The 25,033-nt window shown below is 43.0% G+C and overlaps 1 protein-coding gene across 6 annotated transcripts in view; it reads right to left on the reverse strand.

The window, feature by feature from the left end:
* Nucleotides 1-25,033, reverse strand: part of SV2B (synaptic vesicle glycoprotein 2B) — a 173,315-nt gene that overhangs the window by 25,658 nt on the left and 122,624 nt on the right. For all 6 annotated transcript variants that reach the window (XM_035714825.2, XM_025437585.3, XM_025437582.3 and 3 more), the window contains 7 exons: nt 17,460-17,640; nt 17,020-17,171; nt 10,217-10,350; nt 8,811-8,900; nt 2,986-3,096; nt 2,117-2,205; nt 675-839 (listed from right to left, as the gene is read on the reverse strand). In XM_035714825.2, coding sequence (XP_035570718.1) covers nt 675-839; nt 2,117-2,205; nt 2,986-3,096; nt 8,811-8,900; nt 10,217-10,350; nt 17,020-17,171; nt 17,460-17,640 — 922 coding nt within the window. The remainder of the gene's footprint in view (nt 1-674; nt 840-2,116; nt 2,206-2,985; nt 3,097-8,810; nt 8,901-10,216; nt 10,351-17,019; nt 17,172-17,459; nt 17,641-25,033) is intronic.

Consider the following 25,033-nt stretch of genomic DNA (forward strand, 5'->3'; position numbering starts at 1 on the left):
AAAGCCCAGCGATGGGACTGCCCACCTAGTTGGTCCCAGGAATAGGAAGAGAAGTGTAAGTGATTGAGGAGTCAGCCCCACAAAGATGTGGGTGGGTCTCTTCCAATACACCACTGATTTTGCCCCCAAGGGACAACACTCTTGATGGCAATGGGCCATGCTGACCAACCCTTGGAGGTAATATTGGGTGAAATAACATAAGACAATACCACATTAGCCTCTAGATTTGCTTCTAGAGAAGCTTTAAAAATCAAAGAAAAAGCTAAAAAACCAGGCAGTAGATTGGTATAGGGAGCTCAACTCTCTGGGCCCTCTTTCTTTTTTTTTTTTTTTTTTTTTTTTCTTTTTTTTTTCTGGGCCCTCTTTCTAGGCAGACACTGATAAGAAGCCACAGCCCTGTGCATATCTCCATTAAAGGTATGAGGTCTCAGGAAACATGGTCTGATTGCCTCTCCTCAGTCAAATGTCTCCATCCTTGGATGAATCAGCTCTAGCCAGGTGATGAGGGATGAGTGGAGCCTCAGTAGGCCTCGTTGTGTTTCTGAGATTCTACAACAGTCTTGGGGCTCATTCACTTGGCATATTGAATTCTCTTTCCAATGGACCCTCTCCCAAGAAATAATCCCCACAGACTGCTCTCCTGATCTGGGGAAAGCCTATGGTCTCTCACTTACTTGTCATTCACAAGTTTCCCACGTTGGTGAACCTGATTCTCCATCGTAAAGTTGATGGTGGCACCATACACGTGCTCACCATAAAACACCTTCATTTTGGACTTGTATTCTTCATCCTGAAAATACCGGATCATATCAGGGAACCAAACTGTCAGTCCGTAGTAGCTGAAATAAAGAAGACAGAATATTCAAGCAGCAACATGATTTATTCTTTCATGATCACAGTCTATATCCCTAATCTGATGTAAATCCAGCTCATTTTAAATGTATGACTATGGTTCATTATTAGAAATTAAGACATTAGGGCTATACTATCACTCATTATATGAACAGATCTAAGGGAAAAAATCATGACTATCCCCATAGATGCTGAGAAGGCATTTGATTTTTTTTTTAATTTTTTTCCTGATTTAAAAAATATAGATTTGGAATTGGTGGGCACTCCTTAGCATGTAAGAAAATACATATCTCAAAGGTAGAATCATACTTCATGTGGAAATAGTAAGGACAGTCCCACTAACGTCAGGGATAAGACCCAGACACAGGTGATGGGAAACCAAGCGATTTCACAGATGGAAGTTTAAAATCTTGTTGACAGTTCCTTGTTGATAATAGTAATTAATTGAGCACTTACTAAGTGCCAGAAACTATAGCAAGCATGTTCTTTATACAATAAATAGCCTCATAATGCTGTAAGTGACTTAAGTGGCATAAAGAAGGTCATGATATTTGGAAGTGCATGAAATGAGATGGGTGAGAACCTGCCAGTTAAGAGAGGAGCCAGCTAATCACCATTCCTATTATATTCGATTTTCCGTATTGTAGGGCACAGTACTGCAGAGTCTCACTGTTCTATCCCATAGCCACAACACAACTGAAGGCTGCCTACATAGCCCTCATTCCCCACTCACTTCTGGAGAACAGAAACTAGATTTTGTTTGGGTACCAACCCTCAGGAAAGCTAATGGTATTTTTAGCTCAGATGCAAATCCTGATTAGTTTGAAATCACCGGGAAATTATAACCCCTTCACCAGTGATTAGTTTGGCACTAGGTGTGTGACACACATCTGGGTAATAGAAAAACTGCTGATGTGGGGGCATGGGGTGGGGGTGCTCCTGAGAAAGCTTTCCTTGCTATTACTAAAAGAAGCTCAGAGAGGCAGCCTCTTCCTCCTTGGGACATTTTCCCACATTGACAGGGTGCCAAGAAGAGTACAGGCATCTGTCAAACACCAGGAGATCTAGCCTGGGGCTGAAACCCCACATGGAGCCTGCCTTTCTATGGAATTCTTGTTACAAAGGATAAGACATGTGGGTTGCCTGTTACTTGCAGCCCAAAGCATCCAAACTCTATGAGTTAGAACTAATTGTAATCTCTGCTTTACAGATGAGGCGCTGGAGGCATAGGGAAATTAATGGAGTTAAGTGAGATAGAATTTACCTTAGAGCCATGGTGAACCAGATCACAGCCAGAATCAGTGTGTTCATCCTGTAGGGCCCCATCACACAGTACAGAGCATTATCCCAGACCTGCAACCCACAGAAGGGTTATTAAAGCAAGAGACTTGAGACTTGAAAGCTCATTTCTAGGATTTTCTGATAAATTTCCTAGGACCCCCATGAGAGAATGGACAACTGTGATCTCCCAGAGGCAGGAATTCTGTTCAAATAACAAAGCTTCTTCTTTTCTTACTGCCTGGCCTTGGCCTCCAACATAACAGTCCCGGGGCATCTTCCCTGGGAACACAATAATCCATCATTAAAAGCACTGGGTTGAGATTTTGAGACACTGGATAAACTTGAGTAGTGAGCTCTGCTTCTTGCCTCTGGAAATAGGTGATATTCCTAACATTTAATAACCATGAAACCATTCATTGGCTGCCTCAGTGCCCAAAAGCTGAGTTGCCTAAAGGAGTCACTTCTAGGGAAATGACCTTGCCCTTCACAGACACCTTCTCAGAAACCACCAACACACCTCAAAGGGCCATCTATTTCACTCATTACTTTCTTCCTACGGATTATGTAGAGAGAAGGATGTTTAAGAGTAGACACTTCACCTGCATTCAAAATTTCTGCCTTGGGAAGGAAGAGCAAAGAAAAGAAATGAAGGTTTAGAGAGTTTGTGGCTCAAGTCACACAACGAATAAGAAGCAGGCACAAGCTGTGTCCCAAGCATCCCCATCCAAGGCACTTCCTCCTATCACACTGCCTTGGGTTGATGGGGGTGTTTAGGGTCTTTATCCTTCATCCACCAAAGTTACAGATTTCTAGACATCCTCTCTCTCATCTCTCACATGTACCCAATCATACCTGCTTGAAAGTGGTCTTGAACCTGACCAGCCAGCGCTGGTACCAAGTTCCTGTTGAACTTTGGATCTCAATGAATTCATCCATTTGCTTGGGAGTTTTGATGTGGGAAACCTGCAAAACAAAGATAGTCTAGGGAATCTTAACCCCACTCTGTGTCAGACTTTTCAATGTTTAGTTTAATGTAACTGAGTTTCTATTACTTATCAAGGGCTACAGGAACCTTGAATGACCCTCTAGTTCAGTGATTCTTAACCAAAGATGTATATGGCCTCTCTTTGGGATCTTGCTCGGAGAGATAAGTCCCACTGAAGACAAGATGAACCCACCTTTTCACCAGATCATGTTTTGAGAAATTTATATTCATCAGTCATAATATGCTGAATGCCCATGTACACGTGATTTGCCCACAGTAAAGTTCACTCCACCTTAAAATTCACCAAGTCTATCCATAATTGGTATTAACAATTAACATCACAGAAACAATGTAAACAATGGTGTGTATGTTAGACAAGGAGGTTGCTGTTTAAGTTTTTTTTTTTAAAGATTTGTATATTTGAGGGGGAGGTAAAGAGAGAGAGAGAGCTTGCAAGCAGGAGGAGGGGCTCAAGGAGAGGACAGATAGAGAATCCTCAAGCAGACTCCCTGCTTAGCACAGAGCTGGACACAAGCCTCAATCCCAGGACCTTGAGATCATGACCCAAGCTGAAATCAAGAGTTGGCTGATTCACCAACTAAGCCACCCATATGCCCTACTACTTAAGCTATTTTTAAAACACAGCAGAATAAGAGATATCATGTCCTCCTGGCTGTCTCTGGCTTTCCTAGTGGAAATCAAAGAAATGGGGAGTGAGGATAAGGTTATATGTCTCAGTGCTCTGCCGAAAGGACCCTGGAAAGTGTTGACTTGTCTAATGTCAGCAGGTAGCTCCAATGAGCAATTCTGACTCACAAAGACAGTGATTGTCAAGTTAAACAATGTTTAAAGCAATCAGTATATTCTGTAACTAACCATCATGTTAAGGAGATCCCCAACCACAGGTACACTTTTTTAGCCAAGTTAGCAAGATACATGCTTGCAGACATTCAGAGAAAAATAGAGGAGCACACTCAAAAAATTCAGAGTTTCCATCACCCCGTCCAACAAACTTTTGTCTAGGGAAAATTGTTTTAGTCATAGGAATGTCTCTATTGCCTTCTTCAGCCATATGAGATTGTGAGGAGAAGGGAAGAGATATGGAAATAAGGCTGGTAATCCACAGGAAAAGAAAGAGCTCCTGGGTGTGGACAACAGACTCATTAACTCTGAGCACTAGGACCAGAATGGCACGGCTATGCTTTTCTAACCTAGAAACGGTAGTTATTAAACTTTGGGGAGGGCTGCATGCCCCTTTGAGAATCTGGTGAAAGCATCAGTGTTCTTCCTAAAATTGGAGGTACATGAGCATGCTGAGAGCCTCCTGGGCATATCCTCCCATCTGCAGCTGTGCGCCCTTTGCAAATCTCTTTGCCTAGCTTTGACAAGGACACAGGAGAATGAATGCACAGACCCTGCAACAGAACTCTCAGCTGGAGCTGGGCTTCATGTTATCAGATACCCCCAGGGAGACCATGAACTCTCCAAAGCATCCAAAAGAAGCCAGAGGACAAGGCTGAAACCAAATCAGGAAGCATGTCAAAAATCATACTCCAAAGCATTAAGATATCCACTCAAATGCAATTTTTTTCCTTTCGTAGTTCCTAGGGAAAATAACATTCTATTCCCTAGGTATTTGGGAGTGAGTGTATTTGACAACCTCAAGCAAAATTGCTCTAGTTTACAATTAACTAAGATACTCGTCCTTGATTGGGTCTAAATCAGAAATATGGCCTGTGTTCACCCCAGCCCTGCAGAACATTCTATGGGGGACACTTGCCAGGTAGCAGTTCAGAAGCTTGTGAGGGAGCCAGCAAATGGGATGACTGAAATCTGGGACTTTGTAGGGGATGAAGAAATTTCCCTCACCTCTTCCAGCATCCCAGGCTGGGTCTGAAAATTAAACTGACAAAGGAGAAAAGCCTGAATAACAGGAGGAAAAGCCTACAAATTTTATTGAATTTTAACATGGACAAGGGAGCCTTCTGAAGAGAATGAAGGCTTGATGAAGTGACCAGGGCAGAAAGCTTTTGTCTCTTTTAGACCATGAAACAATAAATTTGTGAAGAATTGACAAGACAAAGGGGTGTGGGCTAAGAGTAGCAAATGGTGAAGAAGTAACTGGGAAGAAAGAAAGTTTGTCCCTCTACCAGGAAGAAGACTTTCTTATCATCAGAGATGGGTGGAGAGATCAAGAAGGCTGCGTAAACAGTCACTTCACACAGGAGATCTAAGACCTGTTCCAGAAGAAGGGTGAATGTGGAGAGGTCAGAGTAGCCTTCCTGCTTCTGTCACTGTTTCGAACTCCTTCAGCTTATGATATTCACTATGCCAAGGTGCCACATTTTGGGGTAGGTGTCCTGAACCCCAGCTGCTCAAAGATGAAGGTGAAGACCCTATCATCTGTTGCTCTCCGCCAGGCTTCCGAGTACATACATTCAAGGATGCATTCATTATTTATTAACAGCAAAGCAGTTAACCCCATGTAGCAGGAGTTCACTCCCCGACAGCCTCTGCTCTCTGACCAGTCAACACTTTCTGGTTGTTTCTTTCTTTTCTTTCCCTTGGCCCATCCACTCATCTATTTCTACCTAATTAATGTGATTACCAATGCTGAAGCCACAACCTTTCTGAATTTCTTTCTTGTTAGATGATTCTGATTCTGATTTTTATTCTTTCTGATTCTCTTTCCTATTAGATGAAAACTACTAAAAGCAGAGGTGATGCCTGAGAACGTATGGCTGGCATGCGGGTTGGGGTAAGAGAAACTGCCCACCTACGGTTCACATTCCTGCTGCAGGAGCCCTGCCTGAACTCTTCTTCCTCGGGATGCATATCCAACCCATGGGTGAGGGGCTCTAGTGCTGAAGTGAAAGGCTGAGCTTTTGCCTTTGCAAACTGGAGGCTTTACTGATTTCCAAGCTAAGTAAGACCTCATTCTTCAAAATCAGGCTGCTTAACAATAAACCTGTTGTGAGGAGAATGTGGGATCACTTTTCTAAAAAGGACTCCCAGTCTGGCAAGCCCACGCATTTGGTTTAGAAGTGGGTCTTCCAGAAGCAACAGACGGGGAAGCCACTGGGGGTGAGATGCTGCATGGCCACGTGGGTAAGAAGAAGGCCGGGAAGAGTTTACAGTCACTTTGGGCAGGTGGGGACAGACATACAAATGAGATGGAGAGCAATCATCCATCAGGACTCCTCCCAGGAGAGCTCTGGGTTTGCTTGGAATAGATACGCTAATAGTCTACTTGAGGGGCTCGGGAATGCCAGGGAGGAGCAGCAGCCCGCCCTGTGCCAGCTAAGGAAAATTCACTATTCCACAGGGAGGGCAGGGGAAAGAGGGAAAACTAGAAAGGAGGAGGAAAGGAGGGGGAATGGGACAGGGAGGAAGCTCCTCAAATTGTCATAAAGATTATTAAAGTCACAAATGCTTGGTATAAGTGAGATATGTCTGTGTGTTTGTGTCTTCATGTCTATGTGCGTGCATGTGTCTGTATTCATGTGTCTGTGTGTATGTGTGATGTGTGTGTCTGTGTGTCTGGATGTGCCTGTGTTTATGCGTCTGTATCTGTGTGTGTGTGCATGTTTCAGTATATATGCGTCTGTGTGTCTATACGCATGATGTTTGTGTCTGTGTGCGTGTGTGCATGTGTATCTGTATGTGTGTGTCTGTATACATGTGTCTGTGTGCCTATATGCATGATGTGTGTGAGTTTGGATCTGTGTGTCTGGATGTGTTCATGTGTCTTTGTGTCTGGATGTGTCTACGTGTCAACATGTGTGTTCCATACCAGATTGATGTGGCCCACAATCCAATGCAGCTGATGTGGATTCAGAGCCTTGAAGCAGAGACAGAAGACCATGAAGACGTCTCTTGGGAACAAGCAGGAGTTTGAAGGGCAATCTATGGAATGGGTAGGGGTGGGGATAGGACCGAGCCAAGCACACCCAAGCCCTGGTGTGGGGGGAGCCCGCGAACATCTGGTGCCCACACCTGCCGTCCAGCTGCAGCATTACAATCCACCAAGGACAGCAGTGGAGATAGGGAGCTTGGAAGAACCATCTACGCCCTTAACATCTTTCATCTGTTAGTTGTGCTTCTTAATAAATGTCAAAAGAAAGCACCGGTCCCATATTTTAGATATTTTTAGGAGCACTGGAATTGAGGGAAATAGGCAGTAAAATTTATTGCTTGAGTTAATTTAAGAAAAAATATGTCATAACGTTTTTGAATAATAGTTGACATCTATGTAGCCCCTACTCCAAGGCAAGCACTGGTTCAGGTACTTTATTCAATCCTTACCATGACCATATTTACAGCTATTATTATCCTTCTGTTCCCAATAAGGAAACTGAGGCAGAGGGAATAACTTGCCTAAGGCCACATAGCTAGAAAGTATCAAAACATAGTATCAAGTCCAAAACTTTGGACCAGACTGTCTGACTCCAGGCTGTGGATTTTTAGCTGCCACATAATCCTGCCTGAGCATCAGGGCTTCCAAGCAACGGTTAACAAGGACAAGTGTCTTGTCCAAGATTGACAGCTGAGGCCAAAGAAGCAAAACAAGTGAATTGGAGTGGGAAGGGGTTAACACAGGAGGGCTTCCTAGTGGAAATGGATTTGAAGTCAGCCTGAAAGGAAGTTATGCAAAACAAGGACCCAAAGCAGGAATTCCTCCTTGGCCCCAGGGTTTGTGGAGGGAGGCAGGGCAGAGCACAGATCTTGGTAACTAACAGGACATCTTTATGGAAATTGTCACTCACTGGTTTTTCACTTTTTAAACTAGCAAGAAACAAAATTCAGGCTAAGAGCCAATGCTGGTAAGGGTGGAGAGAAATGGTTATCCTGCTGCTTATGGCACTGTAGACTGGCAAAACCCTATTGAAATGCAATCTGGCAATGTAACTCATGAGCTATAAAAATACTAGTGCTTTCTAAGCCAGTCATTTTATTTCTAGGAGTCTATCTTGGAAAACAAACCTAGAACATCAAGGGGAAGGAACTATGTGTGTTGCATAAAGGTTCACTGAAACAGTATTAATAGGAACTAGGTAATAAAACAGGGTAAATAAATTTCTAGTATTCGGGACATGTTTAGGAAGACTGTGTTAATGTTCCCAACTTTAATGTTTATTAAAATGATAATTATGAATGTCATGAGACAACATACAGAATGCTTATGAGTACTCTTTAAAAACATGTAGATGCAGGGGCGCCTGGGTGACTTGGTTGGTTAATCATCTGACTCTTGATTTCAGCTCAGGTCCTGATCTCAGGGTCTTGGGATCAAGCCCCGTGTGCTGAGCATGGAACCTGCTTAAGATTCTCTTTCTCTCCCTCTCCCTCTGCCCCTCCCACCCTGCTCGCACATACTCTCTCTCTCTCTGAAAAACAAACAAATATGTAGCTGTAAACATATATACATATGCTTATCCCCATATGAATACAGCTAATTTTTTCTTTCAGTGATTTTTTGAACAATTAGCAGTTACAAGAAGGATATCTATCAAAATGAACAAATAGTTATGACACCATAATAGGAATGTCAGGGGTTTTATTCTCCCTTTGATACATTTCTTTGTCAGATTAATATAACATCATACTAATATAATAAAATTAATATTTTTAGCAAGCCAAAACAGTAAGGAGGGGAGGCCCCCTCTTGCTGGCATAGGTGCCACACACTCACCGTGAACACCTTCTCCGGGGCCCCTTTAGCCCTCATGTTGGTGTCATGGACTTGCTTGAGAATCATCCAGGCTTCATCGTGTTTGCCCATCTGGTTAAAGCAAGGAAAGAGGGATAAGAAATCCTTTGCTGATGAGGGGTGGAAACCCTGCACATCCAACCCGGAGTGTGAGGTGATTAGACATGAGTACACTGCCAACTAGGGCTTGTGAAAGAGCAGGACGAGTCTCTGTCCCCAGCCGATCTTGGAAGGATACTAACGTGGTGCCTCCACGGTGTAAACATGAGGCAGTTATTACATTATTACAGTGCTATTTCCACTACATAGTACAACCCTCCTAGTCCGAAGGTTGAATGACTGCTGGGTGGAAGCCATATTCTTCCCCAAAAGAGAAAGCAGAGAAACAACATGTAATGGATTGAATTGTGTCCCCACCCCCAGCCCCTGGTACCTTGGAATATGGCTCTATTTGGAAATAGGGTTACTGTAAATATAATTAAAATGAGATCATATGGGAGTAGGGGTGGGCACCTAATCTAGTTCAACTGGTGTCCTTATAAGAAGCCAGGAGAACGCCAGAGATGGCCCAGGCAGGAAGCATAGTGGTGCAGCCAAGAGCCAAGTAATTGCCAGCAAAGCACTGGAAGCTGGAAGAGGCAAAGGAGGACTCCCCCTACAGACTTCAGAGGGAACATGGCCCTGCTGATGCCTTGGTTTCCAGCCTCCAGAATTGTGACACAATTTCTGTTATCTGAAGCTACTCAGTTTGCAACTTAGTCCTTTGTCACAGCAGCCTTAGGAAACTAGTATACCACAAAGGGTAACTTTTGGGATATCCCTGGTTAAAAAAGCCTTCCTGCAGTGCCTGCCCCTGATCAATGGGACAAAAGGGAATTTGACAAGGATGGTCACTCTGTAGAAAGATCTAGAAGGAGACACAAAAGAGCCCTATTGCTCCCCTGCCAGCCGCCTCTGTCTGATCACTGCAGCCACAAGCAGCGCCACCCCCCGCCCCAGGTTGGAAAGACTCTTCTCAAGATACCAGGAGTGGCTTTCCCATGGGGAAGGGTCCTGGCTGGTCAAGAGTCCTGAAGGGCTTGGAGGCAACACAAGTTTTCCCCACAGATCTTATTGCAGCAAGTTGAAAAAAAAAAAAATCTCACAGCTTTGAAGAGTTCCTAGAGAGGGTGGGTGCTGGAAGCAGCATCAGAGGGCCCCCCTCTGTCTCTGACAGTCTGTGAATCCAGGGTAGGCAGCCATCACAGATGGCAATGAAACCAGATGTAATGATGGGCCAGGTGGGTTGACATGGGGGTAGTTTGCAACATGCCAGTGGGAGAGGAGGTGGGGCCAAAGGGCTATTGCTCTCGCATAGGGGGTGGTGTGGGGTCAGGGGCCTGACTCACCTCTAGCAGGAACCTTGGACTCTCTGGCATGAATCTCAGGGCCACCATGGACACGGTACAGGGCAGAGCACAGATGATGACAAACACCCTCCAGCTGTGGAAGTGGTAATTGGTGCCCATGCTGAAGCCCCAGCCTGTGAAGACAGGGGATTTCTGACATTATCTTAGAGTAACCTTAAAGCACTGGTTCTCCAATGAGGGCATGAGAGCATCACCTGGGGAGCAAGTTAAAATGCAAACAATAAATAAATAAATAAATAAATAAATAAATAAATAAATAAATAAATAAAAAAAATGCAAACCCTTGACTGCCCCGAAGCTTCTGATGCAGAAGTCTGGATAGGCACTGGCAATGTGCATCTCAAGAACCCCCCCAGGGTTGGCCAGGTCTGACATTCACAGGGCTTTGGGCAAGAGTACACATGGAGGCAGCATCCCATATTTCTCTATATTCATTAAACTTTAAGTTAATAAACTGTTAAATGACAGATGTTCTATCCCCTTGCCTTGACAAATAAGGAGCCAGAAGGCTAGGCCGTGACCCACCCTTGCAAGACCCCTTTCATTTTTTCTCCTAGCCCCTCCCACGGAGTGAAGGGGCCTCATGTTGACACATGTGAACACATCACACTCCACCTCGGTGACAATGGGTATCCTTGTCATGATTCCTTGAGTTTAGTGGGATCTTCTCAGTTCTGAGTACCCAGAGCATGATCTGAATGGAAAGGAGGATGATCATGCATCAGGGGAAAGAAAGCCAGATCAGGGCCTTATGACCATGGGCATCCCTCTTACCCAGGTCAAACGGCAGTACCAGCCCCAGATAATTCTAATGCAAAGGGTTCAGGATCACACTCTGAAAAGCACTCTCAGTCATATTATAGGCACATCTCATTTTATTGTGCATCACAGATATGGCGTTTTTTACAAATTGAAGGTTTGTGTCAACCTTGCATCGAGCAAGTCTATTGGTGTCACTTTTCTATCAGCATTCACTCACTTTGTGTCTCTGCATCGCATTTTGGCAATTTTCAAAACCTTTCAAACTTTTGCATTATTATTATATTTGTTATGGTGATCTGTGATCAGTTGTTACTACTTGCCAAGAGCTCAGATGATGGTTAGCTTTTTTAGCAGCATTTTTAAAATTAAGGTATGTACTTTTTTTAGACATAATGCTATTTGCACGTTTAGTAGACTACAGTTTGATGTAAACATAACTACTTTTAGATGCACTAGGAAACCAAATAATTTATTTGATTCATTATACTGTGATATTTGCTTTATTGGGGTGGTCTGAAACCAAACCCATATCTCCAAGGTATGCCTATATTAATTTTTTTTAATTTTAAGGAGACAGGGCTTCTAAATTCAAATGAATTCTATCATCACTGAAATGGAGAGCTCCTACTCAGCATTCGTTATTGGAGGCATTTCTTTTTTTAAAATATATTTTATTTATTTATTTATTAGAGAGAGAGCACAGTGGGAATTGGAAGTGGCAGAGAAGAGAGACAGACTCCCCACTGAGCAGAGAACCCAACGTGGTGGGGCTTGACCCCAGGACTCCGGAATCATGACCTGAGCTAAAAGCAGATGCTTAATCAACTGAGCTACCCAGGTGCCTCTTGAAAACATTTCTAAAATTCATTTTTAGAAATTGCCTCTGTATCTACAAAACATTATTTCAAATATCCTCATGGGTCACAGAAGTCCCTCCTTTACGGAATGGGTAGCACAGTGGAAAGAGCCTAGATTTCTGTAGTCATGAGATCAAAGTACAAATCCTGGTTTTCTCATATCATTACTGGGTTGGTGGGTTTTCACAGCTGCAGAATGCAGGTAACAATATCACCACAGATCTGATAAGTGCAAAAGCTCCTGGCAATCAATAATAATTCATCTGCTTTGAGAGTAGATTTGGTTTGCTTAGAAATGGCTAATTTACATTTAGTACCAAAGTTGTTGACTGAAATAGATGAACATCAGCAAGGATCGGCAAAATAATTGCTTCTTAAAAAAAAACAACCCAAGGTTAAGGGGCATCTGGGTGGCTCAGTGTGTTAAGCATCTGACCCTTGATTTTGGCTTGGGTCATGATCTCAGGGTCGTGAGATTGGGCCCCACATTGGGCTCCATACTCAGCGGGGAATCTACTTGAGATTCTATCTCTCCCTCTCCTTTTGCCCCTCTCCCTACTCATTAAATAAATAAATAAATAATAAATAAATAAATAAATAAATATTTAAATAAATAATACAAGGCTCTAAAATGGCTTGGTTTTCTCATGCCACTCAAAGTAGCTCTGAAGACCATTCCAACAGCATTTTTTTAAAAACACAAAACTATAAATGGGGGACATCTGGGTGGCTCAGTGGTTGAGCACCTGCTTTTGGCTCAGATCGTGATCCCGGGGTCCTGGGATCGAGTCCCACATCAGGTTCACTGCAGGGAGCCTGCTTCACCCTCTGCCTGTGTCTCTGCCTCTCTCTGTGTCTCTCATGAATAAATAAAATCTTTTTTAAAAACTGTATAAATGAATAAATATATTCATAGAAATAAATATATTTTCTAAAGTTCAGAGGGTAATCATTATTGGGACATAAAATCTCTATTCCATTTACTATCTGTGAAGCACAATAAAATGAAATGTCTATGCATAAAAATATATCACGTGGCCAACTGCAGTGCTGGGCAGTGAGTGTCTTGAACGCTTTATTACTCTCATTGTGTTTTGACCATTTCTACTTGCCCTTGACTCTTAACTCATTGTGCTTCAACTCACTCTACTTGCACTACTGTTTCTGATGATATTTCCTACTCTGTGCTACTGAAGGACTTGCCAGAGGGAACCCCAGGTGGAAAAACGTGGGACTGAAGCTGCTGTGACACATTTGTCCACACAACACACACATCATCCAACTTTCTCAACCAAAATCAAATCTCTTTTTGCACAGCATGCTCTCCCTGGGGTTTGTTTGTTTTCATTTTAATTAAGAAACCTTTCATTTCTCCTGACAGTAACACTAGAAAGAGGAAGATAAAACCATAGTAATATTTACACATCTTGCAGCTCATATCAAAAGCTACTCTGGAGTAATTAGAAGTCAAGTTGATCAAAACTACGTAGCAGTCAAACTCAGGTGGATAATGAGGGAAGGACAGCAGAAGTGGGTACGTTTATAAAGTATTCTTCCTGAGACAAATTTTTTTCTTTATGATAATATGTGTAAATTATCCCAAATACGTTACTCCCTCATGCCTCTGTGATTTTTATGGTGATTTTAGTAATCTGCATTTATTGCATTCATTAGGCAGATCTTTGGGACTTTAAATTAAATAAAATTAAATAGTGAACTGCTTCCAAATATATAGAACAACTATTAATTTGGAGACAGGGATTGTTCTGTTCACTGATCTTTTAGCTTGCCCTACTTTTCTCCATCAGGATTTCACAAACAGCTGGTGGTGCTGACTACAATGGGAATTAATCTTCCATAATATATCCAATTTTTTTTCTGGGCTGTGACCATGAGTTCCCAAGAAAACATTCTGAGTTTTGTAATTTTCTTTCTCAATGACTCAGTCACCCAAATTCCTGGTGCCAAGACCTCCCATCACTTCATTCCTGCAAAAGCGATTAAGTGGGTTGCACAAGCCATCCACAAATATCAGTCTCCTTTTCTGTTGTCACACTGGCATTTGTCCCTGCTGAGTGGAGGGGTGTTAGAGGATTAACATCTCGGGCACATTGAGAAATATCATCAAATGTATGGTTCACTGTGGACACAACATCTGGTCCTGGTAAAATGAGGCTTAAAATGAATAATCACTCCTGTTACGCTGTGATTCTAGAATACCATGTTTCTAGGGTGGGTTTCCCCCAGCTAATGCTTGTTTCAAAGATACCCAATTGCCCAAGTGGTTTGGATCTTTTTTCTTTTTAAGATTTATTTATGTATTCCTGAGAGACACAGAGAGAGGCAGAGACATAGGCAGATGGAGAAGTAGGCTCATTGTGGGGAGCCCAATGTGGGACTCAATCCCAGAAACCCGGAATCACACCTGAGCCAAAGGCAGACACTCAACCACTGAGCCACCCAGGTGCCCTAGAGGCTTGGATCTTAAAAATGGACATAAAAGTCACAGATTTCATACAAGCATACAAACAGGAAAAATATTCTGTACATTTGGGGTAAAATGATTGAACCACAAGCCCTGATATTGGCCAGCAGTGGCCAGCCAGCAGCCATGTGGCCCCTCTGCCATGGGCATCCCATTCAGTCTTGGTCAACACACTCCCAGCCTAAATCTTTGTATCACTTCCTTAGCAGCCATACCCTCAGACGGGAGTGTGTGCTTGTGTGTGTAAAGCAGAATGAAAAAGCGATGCAGCATGTAGTAACTGTTGTGCATGGCCCCTGTCACAACACCCCGCACCAGGAGGGCTCCACTGTGCTCGGCCAGCTGATATGGGTGGGACTGACCCTACCCCATCCCCACTCCTGCTGGATTTGAGGAAGGAAGTATCTGGAAACCAATCAGGACCCAGCATCCTCTGGAGTGTAGTGATTGGTTGAGGTGGGAACATGACCTAAGCCTAGCCAGTCGAGGTTCCGCAAGCTTCCCTTAGGGAACAAGCAGTCTGCAAATAAGGAGGCTGACACTGTTAATGTTATCAGGAGGGAAGCTAGCTCAAGTGTAAGAATCGTTTTAAATATTTTATTTATTTATTCACGAGAGACACACAGAGAAGCAGAGACATAAGCAGAGGGAGAAGCAGGCCCCACACAGAGTCTGACGTGTGACTTAATCCCAGGGCCCTGGGATCACGACCTGAGCCAAAGGCAGATGGTCAACAATTGAGCCACCCAGGTGCCCAAGAATTGTTTTAAACATATTCTCTGCACTGCTCTTTGCATCTCAGGAATTACTGAATGTGAGGGCTGGCACGATATCTACAGTCTGCTCTTTTGCTTCCTTCTCTCTCCTTATAGGTAAAGGAAGACACCAGACAAGATGGAGGGACTTATCCCCAGTCACACACCACCACTATTTTGACTCAGCTTTTATTCAGATTTTACTTGTCGCCCATGCCCCCCTCCAAAAAAGGATTTTTTTTTTACTCATTTAATTTAAATGTGGAAATAGTTTCTTAGCACTCACACAGTTGGACCAGTTAACAGTATAAATGATGTTATAGCAAGAACTGGGGAGAGGGGAAGTGATTCCTCTGACCCATATAACCCACAGCACAGTACAGGGATCATTAAAGTGTGTGTTCGGGTGCTAGACAGAGTGCAGAAATGATGTTAGGAGTAATATGATTTTGTATCTAAAAATGATGGAGAATTGCTTTTGGTGACAGAATTATCTGGAAAACTCTTTAGCTGTTTATTTCATTATTCTTGTTCATATTTCTTCTCTGTTTCTTAGATGAAACCCAGTGGGTTCTCAAAGACTAGACAGGACAAAGATTACTTGTTCCCAAATCTATTTCTGGACACACAACAAGATTACATTGCCAAGTGTCCTTGGCAGTAGGGGTGATCAGATTACAGATTTGGGGCCAGTGAGTTGTAAGCAGGGAGGACACATTCCATTTCCCAGCCTGCCTTTCAGAGCCTTCCATCTAGAACTGCCCATGCTCTTTCCCCAACCAGAGACTTCAAGCCACATGTTGAAGACAGTGGAATCACATGTAGGAAGGAGTCTGAGCCCCAATATTACCGATGAAGCAGAGCCACCTGCAGATCAGAAACATTAGCCATACTTTACAAGTGGGGAAACTTTTGTTGTGTTAAACCACTGAGATTTCAGGGTTTATCAGATTACCAGAATAATGCACCCAGGATCACCTTAACTAATAAAGTAGGCATTGTCTACACTAAAGCTGCTTCTTAAAGAAATATACATGGAACCTCCATCACCTGCAAATACACAGAGGATGAGGTTTCAAAAACACCAAGGAGGTGAATGGGTAGAAAAATGTTGGTTAGCTTCAGGGCAGTTACCTGCTACCCTTCTAGGTCTGCAGGTTTCTAAATGATGACAAAGCCTATACCCGTAATTGGTGGTTTACAAAAAAAAAAAAAAAAAAAAAACCTTGAAGGACGCAGGACGCGATGGCAGTTATTGCCCAGGATGCTCAAAAGACATAATCAAATTCAAAACTGCTGCCTTCTCCCTACTTTACTCTTAACAAAACCAATTGTGAAAGTAAACATTGCCAGGTCTCTGTCCAGAGAATCCGGTTTTTGCAATTACCCAGGATAATAAAATTGTCCCGGCTGAATCCAAGACCTTGTCTGTAAGGGCTCTCCACTTCGGCAGCCAAACAAGAGTGACAGCAGGCACTAGAGTGGAAAGTACTACATGGGGGTAGGAGGCAGGCAGAGCATCCAGTCAAGGTCATGCCAGGGACCTGACCTTAGCCAAGTCACCAACTTCTCTTGACTTCTGTTCCATCATCTATAAATGGGGTTCCCGAAGCCTAACTTTATGACTGCGGGAGGAGGGCTAGGGAGGTAAAGATTGAAATTCTTTCAAATAAAAGGAAGTAAAGAAGAAAGGGATGGAGAGAGGGAGGGAGGGAGGCAAGAAGAACAGTTTGTATTATTTCCAGAAAGACATGTATATTGAAATTAGTGATGTGTATCCAGTATTGGAAGTTCTATAGAAAGATCAAAGGTATAAAAGGGAACTGTGTGTGAGTATGGGGAATAAGGTTAAGGACAGGAAATGTTGGCTGCAGGTTCCATAGTAACAAGGGCCCCTGGGCTATCTGAAGGCAGGGCACTCACCGTAGTGTGGAATGATGCTCCAAGCCATGGCAGATGCATAGATGCCCCCCGTCATCCAGAAGATGCCCAGCCAACTAAGATGTTCTCCTCGCTTCTCACGAGATAAGAATTCAGAAAAATAGGCAAAAACAATGGGCAGAGCACCCCCGATCCTGCGAAAATAAGATGCCAAAAAGAATCAAGTCATAACACTAAAAATGGTCATGCCAGAAGCCTAGTTACCTTATACTCCACCTTTGTGAGTTTGAAAGACCAGCCAAGGCAGTGTCGGGTTATGTGACCTTACACACTGACTTTACAACCTTTTCTAAGGTTCAACTTTAATACAGTATCTTGGAAGTCAAATACAAAACTCAGTCCAAGGTTTTCTGGAGGTACCACTCAGGGCTAGAGTAGCAGGATGGTCTATAAGGGTCTAGCAAAGCCCTGCATGTACATACCCTATGCCTGAGAGGAGACGGCAGAAGAGGAAGGCTCCATATCCCTGCACGAAGGAGGAGAGAGAAGCGAAGGAAGCGTTGAGGGCCAGAGACATGCTGAGGACTCTCTTCCTCCCCAGCTTATCTGCCAGGCCTCCCAGGACGAAGGCCCCCGCCATCATTCCTAGGTAGACAATCAGCCCTGTGAGGGTGAAAGGAAAAAGAGAAGAGAGGGTGGAAAGAAGATACAAAACATTAGAAACCATGCAATGTGCTAGAAAATCCAATGCCCATTTTTATGTATTCTAGAAGTTTCATGTCAAAGACATAAAAGGTGGACTATAACAGATGTTCATGGCAAATTAGAAGTATGGTACAGACTCAAATCCTTAAGAATGCTATTCAAAAAAATAGCCTCACAGATTGATACATATGTGCACATACTAAAATAGATCAACCATAGCTCGGTCTGATGTACCTTTCTTGAAGATGACTCTTTTAGAGGCATAATCTGCAGAAGGCAGTGCTGTCATTTTATTTTTAAGTGAAAAAGAATGTTTGTGTATAAAAATCCCTACCTGCAGGGGTAGGTTTAAAGAGAGAATTTCCAGGGAAAAGGCCAAAAGGGTGGAAGGAACATGGGAAGGAAGAAAAATGTACAAGTGTAAAGTAGCAATTACCAATAAGCCTGGCTATTTTATTGTTCCAAAAAAGATCTTCTCCACACTACAACCAACGTTCAGATTTCTTAGGGGAATGCATAAGAGACAAGCAATGAGCTGTCCTGTCTTTAAGACATGTAACTTCTACTTGCCTTCTAATAATAAGATCAGTCAATTTAAGGTATCATATAAATATATTGTTGTTGACATGTTTATGGTGTTCCAGTGAAAGTCAGCATCCTCACAGACATGGCACATCTCCAAAAGCATATGGATGATTCCTTCCTGATAAATAGTGAGTGCTTACTAATTATCAACGACCGTGCTAAGTCCGTATGTGATTTACTACTTCTCTGAAGGAAACTTTGCAGACCATCCTTCATGAGGAGAAAATGCTGAATGCAAATTATGGAAGGATCCTTTCACCCAGCCTTAACTGTAAATCAAACGATGAACACAAATTGTCTTTCACAGAAAGGAAGCTTTTGGACATACAGATGCTTTATTTATGCAGATGTGTGCCAGGAAGGGCCGACATAAAGCAAAGAGCTTCAATTAGCTGATTAATCAACTTGAAGGCTGGTTCCCAAAAGGAAAGATTTAACTATGCTCTGTTTTATCTTCCCAATGACAGAGTTCGTTCTTTTATCGTCTTATTCTATGAGATGAAAAGAAATGATAACTTTGATGTTGTCAATGGCTTTCATGAAGATTTCCTTCACTTACCTGGATTGTAACTCTTAGCCTTTACATAGCTCAACACTATGTAAGATGCTATTTCCTTTTATATTTCGGTGTATGCTGTTACTTCATGGAATATGTCAATGGGTCTACAAAGTATCTATTAAATGTCTGTTATTAGGTAAGCACTCTTGTAGTTACTGGGGATACAGTGAGGTAGAAACACATGAAAATCCCTGCCTTCACAGAGCTTACATTCCATTTAGGGGAAAAGAGATAATAAATACATGAGCAAAATATACGGTTAGTGGGGAACTGATAAGAGTTCTAGAGAAAAATAATGTGAAGGAGGGGAACAGGGAGATCCAGGCTGGGAGGTAGCAATTTTAAAGAAGATAGTTCAGGAGGCCCTCACTGAGATGGGACATTTGGACAAAGACCTTAAGGAAGCCAACCATGGGGATATCTAAGGGAAATTACTGAGCCTGTGCTCCTGATCTGCCATTTCTCTGCATACTTGAAGGATCCACAGAGAAGTAATAGAGTGAGGACACCTCCTCCTCCCTATTTCACCAGTTTCCCAGCCCAAAGCTCCCAAAATGTAATGAGCAATTTCCTACTAATATTAAGTCACCAACACTTGTGTTTCGGAAAATGAGTAAAGACTTGCAAACACAACTCAGTATATGTCATGCTGTGTTGTAATAACATGTGAGTCAGTGTGCTCTGCTAGACTGTGAGTTTATCTGCTATCCAGCCCTGACCAGCCAAGAGTCTCCAATATCTAGTTCCCTGCAGACTTAATCTTGCTCAGTTCTTAGCCATTGTGAGCCATGTCCAGCAGAACTGCCTTACTCACTGATGAGTGAGTGATGCCTTACTCACACATCTGCTGCTGCCATCCCCACGCCCACCAGATAAGCCTGATTGAAGGTCAGACTGCAGCCTCCCTGTTACTTTCACCTCATGGTTTCAGTCCGCATAACTGGCTCATGACTGTGATCCTGATCCCCATGCTAGTTTCTGATTAGCATCTCATATCCCAACCAATTGGGAAAGACCCAAACTCTGTCTATGCCTAGCCAGGTTCTCCCCAGGAAAGAACTGGATTCTATTTCCTCTGACTTAGGTAACCTACCAACATGCTGGCCATAGTCAGGAGCCCCATACCTGAGATGCCCTGTCCTTCTGGGTAGACTACTGGGATATCACCACCAGCCCAACTCAAAGTGGGGTTTTACCCAAGTCCTTTGTACTTGGTAATTTAGAATTCTAGACCAGAGCAGAGAGGGAACATCTTTTTCCAAGTTAGATCTATTCAGCTCCCAAAATTTGTTGGCTTCAGCTCAACTCCTTGTCAAGAATTTCCAATACCCCATTCAGCCAACAAATACCTGGTGGTTCTCTCATGATATGTGGTCAATAACATTTGGAATAAAGAAACAGATATTGAAAGGAAGGAAGAGAGGATGAAGGGAGGGAGGAAGAGAGCCTTACCCAAATTGCAAAGTAAGTGTTATGGATGCTTTAAGACAGTGAGTAATCCAGCAATAGGTCATGAGAGCCTAATGTATCAACTCATAGCACCGAGGTAGCAAACACAGAGTGAGCACTCGCTACTAGCCTGGCTCCATGTGAACCATTTCACAGGCATTGTTGGTCCCATATAATGCTTATAACAACTCAGTGGATACCACTTCTGTCCCTGTTTTGTAAAGGAGGAAACTGATTCACAGAGAGGTAAAGTGGTTCCCCAAGGTTACACAACTAGTGAAGTACGAAGATTGTAATCTGGGAATTCCAACCTCAGAGTTGAGACTTTAACTACTACCCTTTACTGTTCTTTATAGATAAGCATCAGATAGATTTCTTAGCTTTGTATTAGTTTATTATTTCCGTGTTTGCTCACCCTCAGAGTGGGGCATGGTTCCTTCCTTTCAAGGAGATAAACAGTAAATTATGTGATTATCTCCTGGTGAGAAAGAACATTCCAATAAAGGCGTATGTCAGGTAATATGCAAAATGGAGAAAGAGCACAGTCTGGATGCACCTCACTCAATGTGGGAAGGCTTCCAAAAGAAAGTCATTGAGTTGCTGGTGAAGGACAAACAGAAGTTATTCAGGTTTCTATCTTGGTGGTTGGGGTAGTGCATCACAGGCAGTGGCAGGCAGCACATGCAAAAGACAGGGAGACAAAAAGAATACCTGATATGTTTGGGCAACAATGTTAGAGTAGTTCAATGTGAGTAGAGCAGAGTGTACATGGGGGAACCTAGTAAGGGATTGGGGCTAGGAGGTAGAGCAAAGGGCACACCATAAATGGCTCATTGGTGCGCATGCATGCATGTGAGAGAGAAAGAGAAAAAACCTATGCATTTTTTGATCCTTGCATGTGTAGTTATATGTGTGCATGTTGCTGTTTGCACCATGTATGTGGGCCTATAAATTGGGAGGAAGGAAGAAGAGAAATCAGAGGAGTGGTCAGGAGACTTGCTGAGAACCAGTCTGTACACCCTAGCCCTGGTCCCACCCTGGTCTCTCATGAGATGAGAAAAACACTAGTATCCAAGTTTGTTTTTCTTTTTCCAGTAAAGCTGTCTTTAGCACTTCTCAAATGCTACTGTGCACACACAAATCATGGAAGGATCTTAGTGAAATCAGACTCTGATTCAGTAAGTCAGATGTGGGGTCTGAGATTCTCCATTTTTTTTTAAATGAGAGAGAGAGAAAGTGAGCATGCTAGCTGGAATGGGCGAGTGGGCAAAGGGAGGGGGTGGAAGAGAATCTTAAGCAGGCTGCATGCCCAGTGTGGAGCCTGTCGTGGGGCTCCATCTCATGACCCTGAGATCACGGCCTGAGGCAAAATCAAGAGTCAGACACTCAACCAACTGTGCCGCCCAGGTGCCTAAGATTATGCATTTCTAACAAGACTGATGTTGCTGATCCATGGACCACAGTCTGAGCAATGGGAGGCCATAGCATACCCATCCTCCTGGAAGCACAGTGAGGGGATAGTGATGAGAATTCTGGCCTTAGAATCTCAAAATGTCCTTCACTGATTGTGAGATTTGGGAGGAAATTCTCACACTCTCTGAGGGCCTTACCACCACATGTGTAAACTGATTACTAGAGAATTTCCAAGCTGCCTTCCTATTCATTTGTCTTTCAAAACTATAAATCATGAATGATGAAGTTGTGTAGTTTTCCCAGGAAGAACATGTTCGGATTTTGGAAATAAACCCAGTGACACATGTTTGATCAAACTATTGTGAAGCCCACACAAGACATGTCTATGGATGACACATGGCCAGTAGAACCATCAGTGTGCAATCTCAGCGACGGACTTTGTGCCAGTTGTTATTCAGCACCTACTTGGTCCATAAACACCTGTGCGTTGCCAGCCAGTCACTGCTAGGCCCTGGCAATAGGGAGGCAGGAGAGAGAGAGAGAGAGAGAGAGAGAGAGAGAGAGGCTGAAAGGCTGGAGCAGGAAGAAGGGACCTGTGCTTTCTGTTCCTATGACTTCCACCTCAGCGTTGTTCACCAGGCAGCAGCAATGCTGTTCCACATGGGAGCAGCTGAATCCAATTAGCAGAACCAGCCACATCCTGCCATCCCCTCTTCTCCCACACCAACACCAGCCAGGGAGGGTCCCCCCACTTCCAGAGATCTGAATTATAGCTCCATGAGCTCCCTTCTCTGAGCATTTTGAGGCAGAGTAATTCCATTCTCTTCCCTTTCTTCCCACAGTCCTAGGGTGGCAGCTGCTCCCTGCATTCACTATCTCAGTATACTTTATAAACACATTTTACTCACCCTGCTAAAAATTTCTTATATTAAATTCTGTCTATTCTAGTAACTGACTATACTCTGACCGATCCAGACACATCAGCAAACTGATGTATCACAGAGATTCGGTTTGGGATCCAATTCCCTTTCTTTACTGGCTAAGGCTGCTGAGCCCCAGATCTGGTCAGTGACTCTCCTGGAAATTCCCTGCTGGCTCAGGACCTGCTGGCACTGCGATTCTGCTGTCCTGGCTCCTAGCCTGGGGCTTTTGTTACTTACTGTCCAAGGCAGAGGAAGAACTAGAAAGAATAAGAAAAGCTTTTCAAGATGCTGTTGTCCGGGATCAGAATACGCAGCCCCAAAAAGTGCCACTTTGGTCTAAGGATTATTTTGAGCTGAAGATGGTTGAGAAACAGCACATTCCAAAAGAAAGCTCCCTGCCCTCCTGCATATTTGCCTAAAAGCAGGCCTAGGCGTTTCATCACCACAGACTCTTACCAGCCCAGAGACAGCACAAAGAAGGATGGACATAACGAAGCTTCCTAAAACAACATTAAGGGGGGCATGTGATGGAATGAGCATTGGATATTATGTAAGACTGATGAATTCCCAACTTCTGCCTCTGAAACCAATTAGACATAATGTTAATTAATTAAAGTTAAATAAAAAAATTTTTAAAAGAATGTGAATCAAAAATTTTTAAAAATTAAAAATGATAATAAAAACCAAAACAATCTTGTCTTCCATTAGTTTGCCCCGTTTGCCACCCAGGGAAGCCTACAACCCTGCTCTTTTGTCTTGTTCCTTCTTTCCAAGTGTATTGTTCTTTGTGAAGTTCCTATCTAAAACCCAAGTCCTGGGCAGCCCGGGCGGCTCAGCGGTTTAGCGCCACCTTCAGCCCAGGGCGTGATCCTGGAGACCCGGGATCGAGTCCCACTTCCGGCTCCCTGCATGGAGCCTGCTTCTCCCTCTGCCTGTGCCTCTGCTTCTCTCCCTCTCTCTCTCATGAATAAATGAATAAAATATTTAAAAAATAAATAAAAATAAAAAATAAAAGCCAAGTCCTAACCACCCCTTTGAATGACTCCAGTGTAAGACACGTGCTAATAAATGGTTTTTCTTTTGCTAATCAATCTTTTGTCAGTTTAATTCACTCGGCCTCCAGCCTGGGAGGGCTGAGGGAAGAAGCTTTTCCTCCCCTGCACTTGTTGGAAGGCTATGACAAGGATGAATGAAGGGAAGAGGGGCCAATCCACAGAGAAGAGAAATATAAAATTAACAATGCCTCTGAAATGGCTGTGCTATTAAATGTATTTAAAATTTGTCTTTAGCAGAAGAAATTAAGACAATAAATTTGGAAAACTGAAATGTAATGGAGTTATCAAAAATTACTTTAGCACAAAGCAGATAAGGGACTAGCTAGAAGGTGAGAAAGTCTATTATCCTTCAGTTCCCCTCAACAAGCTCAATGGCAGATTAAGGAAATCTCCCCTCCTACAATAAATGAGCGTTTTAAGAAAATCATAAGCCAAAATTGCTACTTTCAGAGTAGGGTTGATGAGGGTAAAGGGAAGGGGATGTGGGAGGGTGAGAGGAAGTTTTAATGGGTGATAACACCACAGAGGAAATGAAATATGTCTCCATGGAAGAAAGAGGAGCCCACAATGAGCAAGAGGTGCCATAAAAAAGAAGAGCCCAATCTTGAAAGAGAGATGATCCAGTTCCCAGTCCCGGTTCCACCAATTACCCACAGCATGACCAGAGGCAACCCATTCAGCTTCTCTGATCCTTGTTCCTTCTTTGTAAAAGTCAGATGATAGTGCTTAGTGCTCATCTTGTGGAGTTGTTAGCATGACACAGCACAGTGGATTGGAAGCACCCTAGCAGGATGCTAGCAGGATGCTAGCACAAAAGTAAATGCACAATTAATCAAAGTTGCTATTGTTAGGAGCAGCAGCAGCATAGAACTGGCTGTGACCTAAGAAAGCCCAGGGTTAGAAAAATGAAAATAAGTTGGTGGTATTTTAAAGTCAAACCAATCATATTTTAAAGGAATTGGAGGCAAGGGAACAGAGACTAGCAGAAGAAATTTATTTATAGTAGCACGCCCTTTAAACGCACCTCCCTTCCTCCCTACCTGAAGAAGAAGCCAGGTTCCAATAAAAAGCTTTTTTTAACTACAACATTTTTCAAGTTTCCTCTAAGGAAACTTTTCTGGGAATTGTTTTTTCCTTTTGCTAACTCATATTTAAGCTGCCAGATTGATTGTCCTCTCCTTAGAGAGGCATCCCTGATATTCCAAACTAGAACTCAACAAACTTTTTCTGTTAAAGGGGCAGAGAAAAAAAAATCTTTCACTTGTAAATAATTTACTTTGCAGATTTCCTATGGTCGCAGTGACATCTTCTTCTTCCTTTTTTCTTTATAATCCTTTAAAAATGTAAAAACAAAAGGAGGCCATAGT

The sequence above is a fragment of the Canis lupus genome, chromosome 3 (genome assembly GCF_003254725.2).
Source record: "Canis lupus dingo isolate Sandy chromosome 3, ASM325472v2, whole genome shotgun sequence".
In the NCBI taxonomy this organism is placed as follows: Eukaryota; Metazoa; Chordata; class Mammalia; order Carnivora; family Canidae; genus Canis; species Canis lupus.